Raw genomic sequence first — 13,246 nt, forward strand, 5'->3', positions numbered from 1 at the left:
GGTGGCTGGATTCAAAATAAATAGAGATAAAACACAAATTATTACAAATAATATATGTAAAGAAAAAAAAGAGAAACTTCAGGAAAGAACAGGAATTAAAGTAGCCACGAAGGTAAAATATCTAGGAGTAATAATTGCATCCAGTAGTATGGACCTGATAAAGAACAACTATGAAAAAAAATGGTGAGAAATAAAAAAAAAAACAAAAGAAGTGGGAACATCTGAACCTCTCCCTGCTAGATAGAATAGCAGTAACCAAAATGAATATTTTACCGGACATCTTATTTACCTTTCAGACACTTCAGATATTAAGATCTAGTACAATGTTACAGAATTGGCAAAAAGAGATAATTAAATTCAGATGGAAAGGCAAAAAACACAGGATAAGCTCTAAAAATCTAATCGACAATAAAAAAAAAGAGGAGGTCTTGCCCTGCCAGAATTTCAATTGTATTATGATGCAGCCGCTTTGAGTTGGCTAAGAGACTAGCAACACCAAAAAAAGAGAAAATCCTAGCTTTGGAAGGTTTCGATATCGCTCAGGGTTGGCACGCTTATCTTTGGAGAGGAAGGGCAAAAAAGGGGGAAAAATTAGAAATCACCCCATACGAGCTGTACTTATCCAGACTTGGAACAAATACAAGGATAAACTATATTAAAAAAAACACCAATGTGGTTCTCCCCTAATGAAGCCTATCACAAGAGAGAACTGCCCAGAGAGAAATGGTTGACGTATAACTAATTGATAAAGATTAAAAGACAAGAAGCATCACTTAAATCACACGAAGAACTGTCATCAATAGACCTATTTCATGGTTCCAATATCACCAACTTAAAGAAAACTTTAATATAGATAATAAAATAGGCTTTGAAATGAAAAAAATACTTTTTGGGACAAAATATTAAACACAGATACAAAATTAATAAGAAAAATATATAATCAATTATTAATATGGACCACTGAAACTGAACAAATAAAAGATAAGATGATAAACTGGTCGAGAGACATAGGCCGCTCCATACCCCTAGCAGATTGGGAAGAGATCTGGCAAAAGAAAATCAAATACACCTATGCAATAGATCTCAAGGAGAGCTGGTACAAGATCCTTTATAGGTGGTACTTAACACCAGAAATACTTGCAAAAATCAGCAAAGGTAAAACAAAAGACATATGCTGGAAATGTGAAAAAGACAAAGGCAACTTTATCCACATGTGGTGGAATTGCAGGAAAGTAAAAAAGTATTGGCTGCAAATACGCAAAAAGATAGAATAATTCTTAAACATAAAATTCAATCCAAAACCAGAAACACTTCTATTGGGGATAACAGACTTCAAAATAGAAAAGAACAAGGATAAGATATTTTTCTATCTAATATCAGCTGCAAGGATGATTCTAGCAAAAGTATGGAAAACTAAAGAAATTCCCACAATGGAGCAGTGGATGGCGAAAGTAATGGACATAATAAATATGGACATACTGACACAAAGAATCTCACACAACTACACAAAACCCCAAAGAACGGACTGGAAAATATTTCTGGATTTTGTCAGAGAAGAAAACAAAGAAATATATATTAGGGACCTGTAATTGAAATCCAAGGAATGTGTTATTATGAGGACGACAATTGAAACAAGCAAGGACAAGAAATATGTATGTGCATGTATATATATATTTATACAGATAGATATACATATGTATGTGTGTGTGTATACATATGCATGCATACATAAATAAACAACCGAGACATCCTGGATGATCCTGGAAGTAATCTACCGACCCCACCCCTATCCCAGTAAATTCTCCCCCCCCCCCTTTTCACTTTACCCTTCCCCACTTTCCCACTTTACCCTACAAACCTATTGTATCCACCTCTTTTATGTAAATATGAAGAAAACAATAAACATATTTGAAAAAAAGAAATTGTGGAAGTTGAAGCCCCAAACACCTGGAGGGCCAACGTTTGTTGCGGTTTGTTGAGTGCATGCAGGTCCAGAAGATTAGTCCCTTGTATATTCAAGGATGAGCAACTCAAAACACAAGAATGCAAAACTTAAATTTACTCTTGTGCAAGTAGAGGGGTCACGGTGGCAAAGCAGGTAAAACTACTAAGCTGCTGAACTTGTTCGAATCTGTGGACAGGGTGAGCCCCCACTGCTAGACCCAGCTTCTGCCAACCTAGCAGTTCGAAAACATGCAAATGTGAGAAAATCAATAGGTACCTCTCGGCGGGAAGATAATGGTGTTCTATGCAGTCATGCTGACCACATGACCTAGAGGACGCCTATGGACAACAATGGCTGATTAAACCATTATTCTAACCTTCTTCAATGTAAATGTGCTTATGTATCCTTCCAATAATAATAAAGAGAGCATAATAATAAATGTGATAAAAAGAGTATTTTTTGTGTCAGGAGCAACTTGAGAAACTGCAAAATAATGGAAATGTAATAACAGTAATAAAAGAGTAAAACAATAAATGTAATAATAACAATAATGGAGTAAAATAATAAAAGTAATAATAATAAATAGAGTAAAGTAATAAATTTAATAATGCAAATAATAAATACAGTACAAAAATGTAAATGTAATAACAATAAATAGAGTAAAATAATAAATGTAACAACAACAACAACAAAAACAACAGAGGAAAATAATAAATAACTTTGATGCGAGTATAAACTGAGGGGGGCTTTTTCAGCCTAAAAAATGGCTGAAAAACTCAGCTTATACTCAAGTATATACAGTACTCAGTGTGTGGCCTGCCATTAATCAGAGGGAGTCTTTTCCTCTTAACACACACACACAGTAGTGATCCCACAGGAACTTAACCATGAACCTTAATAAAATTTGTCCATGCCCGGTCTAGACTGAAATGCCCATCTTTAGATATTTTCAAAAAAGGTAAAGAACAGCTTATTTAGAGTTTAGCTGCGTCTTCTTTTTGATAAGAACTGGATTTCCCTGCCTGGGGCAGCCGATAAAGCAAGCAGTACTTATTATTCCTGTCAACTGCCTGAGTGTTATCGCAAGTCCTTCTATCAGATCCATTTCTAGGGGAAGAATTAGATCTGGATCAGGCTGCAATCCAGCTCTGTTTCATGCCTTATGCAGCAACCAAGTTATCCTTATATTCCAGGTATGCTTGCTGAAATAAAAATGAACAAGCGAGACGCATCTCAAATAGTCATGAGATAGAAGACAGGAAGCCATGATCCAATACATCTTTAAAAAAAACATTCAGTGGCACACACAATCCTTTCACTATTTATTTGCACCAAGAAATGGGTGCATGTTAGACTAACAGTTTCAGCTCTGAAGGAGCGACTTGAGAAACTGCAAGTCGCTTCTGGTGTGAGAGAACTGGCCGTCTGCAAGGACATTGCCCAGGGGACGCCTGTATGTTTTACCATCCTGTGGCGACTTCACTCATGTCCCCGCATGACTCTAACTCTATGAATTCCTTGTATGCAAAAGGAAAGATAATGTCAGCACGAGGATAGAGAAGTGTTATTTTACTGTAAAGCACCTGTACAGTCGTGGTGCTAATTAATTATGTGATAATGATAATAACAGGGAAGTCTCAGGAGTCAAAATGGAAAAAAATAATTACTAGGGGTTTTTTTTTTAAGTCTTACCCTCATGGTTATCTTTACTACCTTCAAGTGCCGCATTTTCAGAAACTTCTGAGTTCCTGAAAGAGAAAAGAGAAGCAACGTGTGTTCTGCAAATGGAGGCCCCATCCACACAGACACTAAAACCCAGCTTGAGGTCGAGGTGTCCTGAAAAGATTTCACCAATGCAAATTCCAAAGCAAATCTAACCAGGAATGCCGATTCAAGCTCAACAATTCGCATCACAGGAAATAAGCTGAATGCCGAATTCAGAGAGAAATGTAAAGAGGGCTAAAGCTGAGCATATGGGGTTTAAAAAGACAACGTTAGATCTTCCTGCCTTGCCTTGCCATGAGGCAAGTGCTGGGAAAGCTGCTTATCTCTGCAAGGAGGGGAAAACATACCCATGATTTCATTACACCAATTCATCTCGATCAGAATGTAGATTATTCTGACAGGTCTGTGTGGACTCTTCCAGCCGGTTCATGAGGTGTTTGCATAAACACTTGGGAGCAAACCAGATATCTGTATTCTGCTCCATTTTTATTGGCTATGTGGAAGCAGCCAGATACATATCTACTTAGGCCCCTTCTGAACTGCCACACAAAATCCTGGTTATCTGCTCTGCACTGGATTTATATGGAAGTATAGACTCACATAATCCAGTTCAAGGAAGATAATGTGGATTATCTGCTTTGATAATCTGGTTTATATATGGCAGTGTAGAACGGGCCTGACATACTTTTTAAAGAAGCCATGCTGGCTGGTGGATTCTAGAGCTGTCATGCCAAAAAGTTAATTTTTCTATGCTTTGTATGGAAGTAATCACAGGAATGTCATGACGACCTTGGTTATAATGAAATTACCCATATCCCTGTATCCCAGTCCCAATTAGGCACCAGAGACAGGAGATCTGTATTTGTGAGTTTATCGATCAGATAAACTTCATGGTGTGCTTTCACAAAAATTTGGAGCACCAGGCCAGACCTCGATCCAGCTTCTATTTTTATAGACATTAATAGCTTTCCTTACCCCCCCAAAAACTTTTTCCTTCTATGCACAGGTACCAAAACCATTAAACCACCACATCATTATTTCATTGCTGTTGTCATGCATATTCAGGCGCATTGTGTCTAGTTAATTAGTCTCCTAGTTATCATGTCATCTGAGGGCCTTTCCACACAGCCCTATATCCCAGAATATCAAGGCAGAAAATCCCACATTATCTGAGAGTGGACTTGGATAACCCAGTTCAAAGCAGATATTGTGGGTTTTTCTGCCTTGATATTCTGGGATATAGGACTGTGTGGAAGGGCCCTAAATAATATTGACAGCCTTGTTGTGTTCACCAGTGTTCTGCTCCCTATTACTTCACCCTTGTGCTTAGCTTTGTAGTCTTAGCAAAACAACTCATTAATCCATTCATTTGGAGTTTCATTGCTGGGTCAAGCTGTCCCTCTAGAAATTAACTTTTCAGTGATTAATATCAACTTGTATTATTGTTTAAGCTATTAGGCAATTAGTGTAGGGATAGGGCAAAGGCAGAACTACTTAATTCTGTCTTTGCCTCAGTCTTCTCATAAAAAAGTCATACTTAATCGCAGCAACAAGGAATGGATGAAGGATTAGGGGAAATCCAACCTCAAATAGGAAAATGAGTTGTCCAGGAATACCTGGTCGCTCTAAATGAATTGAAGTCCCCAGCGCGAGATCGAAGAGTATTGAAAGAACTAGCGGAAGTCATTTCAGAACCATTTGCAATCATCTTTGAGAATTTTTGGAGAACGGGACAAGTCTCTGCAGATGGGAGGATGGCAAATGTGGTCCCTATCTATCTTCAAGAAGGGAAAAAAGGACGACCCAAACAATTACCAATGACCAGTCAGCCTCACGTTGATACCAGGCAAGATTCTGGAAAAGTTCATTAAGGAAGTGGTCTGCAAACACTTAGAAAGGAATGCGGTCATCGCTAATAGTCAACATGGATTTCTCAAAAACAAGTCATGCCGGATTCATCTGATCCCTGTTTTTGATAAGAGTCACAAGCTGGGTAGATGCAGTGAACGCCGTGGTTGTAGCGTATCTGGATTTCAGGAAGGCCTTCCTTTGACAAGGTCCCACATGACCATCTGGCAAGGAAACTGCCCAATGTGAGCTAGAGAAAACTATGGTTAGGTGGATCTGTAATTGGTGAAGTGAATGAACCCAAAGGATGATTTACCCCAATGCTTCCTCTTCATCCTGGAAAGAAGTGATGAGTGGAGTGCCAGAAGCAGGGCTCCGTCCTGGGCCCGGTCCTGTTCAGGATCTTCATTCATGATTTAGATGAAGGGTTCGAAGGCATTATCATCAAGTTTACAGAAGGGATCAAATTGGGAAGAAGAGCCAATACTCCAGAATATAGGAGTGGAATTCAAAACCATTTTAACAGATGATGGGCCAAAACTAACAAAATGAAGTTCAGAAGGGACAAATGCAAGATATTCCACTTAGGCAGAAAAAAAATGAAATGCAGATACAGAATGGGGGGTGCCTGACTCAATAGCAGCATGTTTGAGAAAGATCTTAGCAACTTCGTGGCCAACTACGTGATGCGGCAGCTTAAAAAGCCAATGGGATTTTGTCCTGCATAAATAGGAGTCTAGTACCTAGATCCAGTGAAGTCATGCTACCCCTCTATTCTGCCTTGGTCAGACCACAACTAGAATCACACTGTGTCCAATTCTTGGCACCGCAATTGAAGGGAGATGCTGACTCTAAGTTGGAATGTGTCCAGAGGAGGGCGACTCAAGGGATCAAGGGTTTGGAGAACAAGTCCTATGAGGAGCATCTTAAAGAGCTTTGCATGTTTAGCCTGCTGAGTGGAGACATGATGAGGGCCATGGATAAAGATGTGAGGCCGAGAAAGTCATAGGGAGGAGGGAGGGGGAGAGCTTGTTTTCTGCTGCCCTGGAGACTAGGACACAGAACAATGGCTTCAAACTACAGGAAAGGAGATTCCACCTGAACATGAGGAAGAACTTCCTAACGTTGAGAGCTGTTCAACAGTGGAACTCTCTGCCCCAGAGTGTGGTGGAGGCTCCTTCTTTGGAGGCTTTTAAACAGAGGCTGGATGGCCATTGGTCGAGGGGGCTTTGAATGCAATTTCCCTGCTTCTTGGCAGAATGGGGTTGGACTGGATGACCCACGAGACCTCTTCCAACTCTAGGATTCTATGATCTATATAAATAAAAATGTAATGTTCGTTTGTGGGATTAACAGAACTCAAAAATCACTGGACGAATTGACACCAAATTTGGACACAAGACACCTAACAACCCAATGTATGTCCTTCACTCAAAAAATTGATTTTTTCATTTGGGAGTTGTAGTTGCTGGGATTTATAGTTCACCTACAATCACAGAGCACTCTGAACCCCACCAACAATATAATTGGGCCAAACCTCCCACACACAGAATCCCCATGTGGGCCACAGCAACGCGTGGCAGGGGACGGCTAGTTATCAATATACACACAGCGCTGTATGCAAATCAAAGCAGTGGTTAATACAAACTTGTAATATTGTTGAATACACTTGTAGAGCAGTTGTCATTAGCAAATATCACAGAAGTATTAGCCAACTTTGGTAAGCAAATGTCACCAATTTCAATATTCCAACCTATGTCTCTTCAATGTCAAAATTTTTATTTCCGCAGATATTCTGGAGAAGAGGGGAAGCCTTGGGTTCATATGACTCATTGGCCCCATCTGTTCTGAAGGGATGAAAGACGCAAGGAAAGGAGGGAGACCCACCCACAGCCTTTGCCTTCACCAAACACACAACTTTTCTTACCAGTCTTGAAGAAGATCCTGGCACTGCTTGATCTTCTGCTGCAGCTTCTTCTTTTGCTCAGTGCAGCCATCCAAGGCCTGGGTGAGCAGGGAAACCAGCCTGGAAAGGGCATTGCAAAAGCATTCCCATCACAACAGAACTTTGCCTCCTCCATTTCTTTCATGTTACTTTTAGCAAAGTATTTTCATCTAATGTACTTTGTTTTGCTCCAGAATTTAAAGAGAAATAAATAGGGCTTGGGGGGGGGGGGGGGTAGGGACAGGGACAGGGAAATAAACAGGTATCAGGGGGCAGGGATAGGGAAATAAACAGGGCTCAGGGGTGGGGGCTATGCATAGGGTGCGGCAATAGGGAAACAGGGTTTGGGGCAGGGCCTATGTGCAGAAGATGGTGATAGAGAAATAGGGCTCAGGGGCGGGGCTGAAGGGAGGATAGAGGGTGGAGCGGGTGGGAAAATCCCAGAAACAACATAATAGGGTTAGAAAAGCGACCTGGAAGGAACTATGGGATGAAGCTACAATTCTGAAGTGCAACATGGATGAAGAGGAGCATTCCATTGGCCGAGGGGTCCCCATAGAAACCTTGATGGGGAGGGGGAGATGCGGGAAAGGGAGACCACTAATTCGGTCTAAAATTCGGCCTAAAATTAGTGGAAAATCAATAACTCAAATTCGGCCTAGGGAGAGAAGAAAAAATTCAAAAAATTTAATAACTTGTAATCGGTCTCCTGACGTGGTAAGTTGGTGTACCCAGGATGGCGGTCCCTCTGGGTTGAAGATGGTGCTGCTGAACGCCAGATCTGTCAACGGAAAAACATCCTTCATCCAGGATTTAATCCTGGAAGAACGGGCAGATCTGGCGTGCATTACGGAGACCTGGTTGGACGAAGCTGGAGGAGTGAATTTGACCCAGCTTTGTCCACCAGGGTTCTCCGTACAGCACCAATCGAGACCTGGAGGGCGGGGAGGCGGAGTTGCGGTAGTCTATAAAAATTCCATCCCCCTGACCAGAGGCCCCATCCCACAGTCAACTAATTTTGAATGTGTCCACCTGAGGGTGGGTGACCGGGACAGAATAGGGATTCTGCTAGTGTACTGCCCACCTCGCTGCACTACGGTCTCCCTACCTGAGCTAGCAGGGGTGGTCTCGAACCTGTCATTGGAGTCCCAACGGCTTCTTGTGCTGGGGGACTTCAATGTACATGCCGAGACTACCCTAGGAGGAGCGGCTCAGGACTTCATGTCTTCCATGGCAACCATGGGGCTGTCCCAACAGGTATCTGGCCCCACCCACAGTGCTGGACACACATTGGATCTGGTTTTCTGCCAAGGATGGGAGCAAGGTGGCGGTGTTGAGGAGTTGTCCACCTCTCCGTTGCCATGGACCGACCACTATCTGGTCAGATTTAGACTTACTGCACCTCCTAACCTCTGCAGAGGTGGGGGACCCATTAAGTTGGTCCGCCCCAGGAGGCTTATGGATCTGAACGGATTCCTGACGGCTCTTGGGGATTTTCCCGCTACCTCGGTTGGTGATCCTGTTGATGCCCTGGTGTCTCTCTGGAATGGGGAGATGACTAGGGCAATAGACACGATTGCTCCGGAACGTCCCCTCTCAAGTAGCCGAGCTAAACCAGCTCCTTGGTTCACCGAGGAGCTGGCAGCGATGAAGCGAAGGAAGAGGAGACTAGAGCGCGTGTGGCGTGCGGACCCGAGCGAGTCAAATCGAACACAGTTTGTTGCCCTTCTAAGGGCATATGCCGTGGCAATAAAGGCAGCAAAGAAGTTGTTCTTTGCGGCCAATATTGCGTCCGCAAAGAACCGTCCGGCGGAGCTGTTTCGAGTTGTCAGAGGTCTATTAAATCCCACCACTTCGGATGGGAACCCTGACAACTCGACGGCCCGCTGTGAAGCATTTGCTCGGTTCTTTGCGGACAAAGTCGCTTTGATCCGTTCAGACCTGGACACCATGTTAACGGCAGTCTCAGAGGATGTAACACGAGCATCTGCTTATCCGATTTCGTTGGATTCATTTCAATTGGTGAAACCTGAGGATGTGGACAAGATACTTGGAGGAATGAGGGCAACCACATGCATCCTAGACCCCTGCCCATCCTGGCTTCTAAAGGAGGCCAGAGGGGGATTGGCCGAGTGGGTGAAGGTGGTGGTTAATGCCTCCCTTCGGGAAGGCAAAATTCCAGCCAGCTTAAAACAAGCTGTGATAAAACCGCTGTTGAAAAAACCATCACTGGACCCCACTCAATTCGTCAACTATCAGCCTGTTTCCAATCTCCCCTTTTTGGGCAAAGTCCTGGAACGTGTGGTGGCCTCACAACTCCAGGTATTCTTGGTAGACACTGATTATCTAGATCCGGCACAGTCTGGTTTCAGGCTGGGACATGGTACCGAGACAGCCTTGGTCGCCTTAGTGGATGATCTGCGCAGGGAGCTAGACAGGGGGAGTGTGTCCCTGTTAGTTCTGCTGGACCTCTCAGCGGCCTTCGATACCGTCGACCACGGTATCCTTCTGAGACGCCTCGCGGGAATGGGCCTTGGTGGCACTGTTCTGCAGTGGCTCAGGTCCTTCCTAGAGGATCGTACTCAGAAGGTGTTGCTGGGGGACAACTGCTCTTCCTCACAACCATTGTCTTGTGGGGTCCCGCAGGGTTCAATATTGTCCCCCATGTTATTTAACATCTACATGAAGCCGTTGGGAGAGATCATCCGGAGTTTCGGGGTGCGGTGTTATCTGTACGCAGATGATGTCCAACTCTGTCACTCCTTCCCACCTACTACTAAGGAGGCTGTTCAGGTCCTGAACCGTTGCTTGGCCGCTGTATCGGACTGGATGAGGACAAACAAATTGAAATTGAATCCAGATAAGACAGAGACACTCCTGGTCAGTCGTAAGGCCGAACAGGGTATAGGGTTACAGCCTGTGTTAGACGGGGTTACACTCCCCCTGAAGATGCAGGTTCGCAGCTTGGGTGTGATCCTGGACTCTTCGCTAAGCTTGGAACCCCAAGTTTCGGCAGTGTCCAGGGGAGCATTTGCACAACTCAAACTTGTGCGCCAGTTGCGCCCGTACCTTGGGAAGTCAGATCTGGCCACGGTAGTCCACGCTCTGGTTACATCCCGGATTGATTACTGCAACGCGCTCTACGTGGGGTTGCCCTTGAAGACTGCCCGGAAGCTTCAGATGGTCCAGCGTTCGGCGGCCAGGTTACTAACGGGAGCGGCTCTCAGGGAGCACACCACTCCTCTGTTGAGCCAGCTCCACTGGCTACCAATCTGCTACCGGGCACAATTCAAGGTGCTGGCTTTAGCCTATAAAGCCCTAAACGGTTCTGGCCCTGCTTACCTCTCCGAACGCATCTCCACCTATGAACCGACGAGGATGTTAAGATCGTCCGGGGAGGCCCTGCTCTCGGTCCCGCCTGCGTTGCAGGCGCGGCTGGCGGAGACGAGAGACAGGGCCTTCTCGGTGGTGGCCCCTCGGCTATGGAATGCCCTACCCGTAGACATCAGGCAGGCCCCTTCGTTGCTGGAGTTCCGGAGGAGGGTCAAGACGTGGCTCTATGAACAGGCGTTCGGTCAACAAGGCAACTGAACTCATGAAGACGGTATAAATGAACAAAGGAATGGTAGAAGGATTATGAGAACGGAATCTGATTTTACTGAGGCGTTGATGACCACGTTGTTTGTCTTGTATTGTCTGTCGTGTATGTCGTGTTTTAATCTGTCTTTGTTATATAAATTGCACTGTAAACCGCATTGAGTCGCCGATTGAGGCTGAAAAATGCGGTATAAAAATGAAGCAAATAAATAAATAAAAATGAAGCAAATAAAGGGGAAAAGGAAGGGGTTTGAGGGTGTTAGGAATTGTGGGAGTTGAAGTTCAAAACACTTGGAGGGCCCAAGTTGGCCCTTACCTGATCTAGACTGACATATAATCCTGAATTATCAAAGCAGATCATCCACATGATCTGCTTTGAACGGTGTTATATGAGGTCTACACTGCCATATAATCCAGTTCAAAGCAGATAATCTGAATTTTATATGGTAGTGTAGACCAGCCTCATATAATCCCAATTCAAAACAGATAACCTGGGATCAGATCCTGGGACATAGGGCAGTGTGGAAGGCCCCCTGAGCCTACCCTTCCACATAATGTAGTTCAAAGAAGGTAAACTGGGTTCAGAAACTGGATTATATGGCAGTCTAGACGGGGCTGTAGACAAGGTTGAGATGTGGAGGATGTTGACCTGGAGCAATGCAAATGGAATTATTCTGATCAGTCACAAAAAGAACACAGCAGTATAGCCAAGCAATTTCCTGTCAAAAGGTAAGTTGTTCTACACTGTAGAACTAAAGTGGTTTGGCACCACTTAACCTGCCCTGGGCCAAAGCCTCCAGACTAGTGCTGGGGCTTCAGCTCACACAATCCTGGTTCGTGGATTCATGGGAATGATAATAATAATAATAATAATAATAATAATAGTAATAATGACAATAACTTTATTTTTATATCCCTCCACCATCTCCCTGAGTGGACTGGGGGAAGTTTACATGGGGACCAGGCCCGGTCCACAAAATTTAAAAAGCACAATAAAATACATTGCATTACAATAAATTGAAACAAAAACCATAGAAGACATCATAAATACATAAACCGTCAACAACCAGTAGCCGATCACAATAGGTGTGTTCAGAGCTAAGAGGGCAGAGCAAGGGCTTGTGTAATACAACCCAAAACAATTGGGAGGAATTGGGCCTGGGAGTCTAGCAAGAGCTTTGGCTCCGCCCTCTGGGCATGTGCTATGTCCCTATCCCCACCCCCTATGTCCCTATCCCCAGCCCCTGAGCCTTATTGATTTCCCTATCCCCGCCCCCCTGGGTCCAGAGCCCACCCCCAAAGCTTCAGTTCCCGCCCCTGCTGATAGGCCCCGCCCGTGAGCCATATTTCCCTGTCCCCGCCCCCATTTCCTCATCCCCGCCCCTTGATCCCTATTTATTTCCTTATCCCGGCCCCTGTGCAGAGGCCCCTCCTCTATGTTCATATCCCCGCCCCCGAGCTCAGGCCACGCCCTCTCCCTGGGCCTTCGCGTTCTCTGCGTGCCCAAGCAGGCAGCTCCGCCTGGCCTCGAAGCCTAACCCCGGCGCCCAGGCCAGATTTCTCTCCCTATCTCCGCCCACCTGGGCCCAGGCCCCGCCCCCCGAGCCCTGCGCACAAGCCCCGCTCCCCAGGTACCTGCGAGCGCCGTCGGCGGGCAGCATCCAGGTTTCCTCGCCTCGCCGCCAACTGACCCACCACGGAACCCAAAGGCCGTCCCTCTCCACAAAAACCTCGCGAGAGGTCTTGCGAAAGCTCCTGCACCCGTACCGCAGACCGCCTCTTCTCTTAAAGTTGGCCGGCGCATGTGCAAAACGGCCTGGAGGCCGGAACGGCTTACTGTGGCGACGCCATTTTTGGCTGCCATGGCAACGCCGAATAGAATCCCGGGATTTATAGTTTCAAGGCGGGGCGCTTAGAACGCTCAGTCCGAGAGACAAGGCCTCCCCTGAACTACAACACCCAGAATACCACAGAAGGTTGCTGTGGCAATTAAAGCGGGAAAGGTGGCGCCTCACTCTAGTACGCAAGGAAAAAGAACATATCATTATTATTATTATTATTATTGTTGTTGTTGTTTTTATTATTATTATTGTTGTTGTTATTGTTGTTATTATTTATTCTGCAAGTGAAACAAACGGTAGAAGAAGAGAAACACGCACTGGCAGATTATGTGAAAGGAAGTCAAG

At 44.7% G+C, this 13,246-nt stretch overlaps 1 protein-coding gene across 4 annotated transcripts in view; it reads right to left on the reverse strand.

The window, feature by feature from the left end:
• The window catches only part of TEDC2 (tubulin epsilon and delta complex 2), a 32,163-nt gene extending 19,224 nt beyond the window's left edge, over positions 1–12,939 (reverse strand). For 2 of the 4 annotated variants that reach the window (XM_067473028.1, XM_067473027.1), the window contains exons 1-2: positions 12,696–12,939; positions 7,446–7,544 (exon numbers count right to left, since the gene is read on the reverse strand). In XM_067473028.1, the coding sequence (XP_067329129.1) occupies positions 7,446–7,544; positions 12,696–12,924 (328 nt within the window). In that variant the 5' untranslated portion in view covers positions 12,925–12,939. Of the gene's footprint in view, positions 1–3,637; positions 3,694–7,445; positions 7,545–12,695 lie in introns of all 4 variants that reach the window. The other 2 variants (XM_060786197.2, XM_060786198.2) reach the window with 2 other exon arrangements.
• Positions 12,940–13,246: the final 307 nt, after the last annotated feature.

Source organism: Anolis sagrei, chromosome X (genome assembly GCF_037176765.1).
Source record: "Anolis sagrei isolate rAnoSag1 chromosome X, rAnoSag1.mat, whole genome shotgun sequence".
In the NCBI taxonomy this organism is placed as follows: Eukaryota; Metazoa; Chordata; class Lepidosauria; order Squamata; family Dactyloidae; genus Anolis; species Anolis sagrei.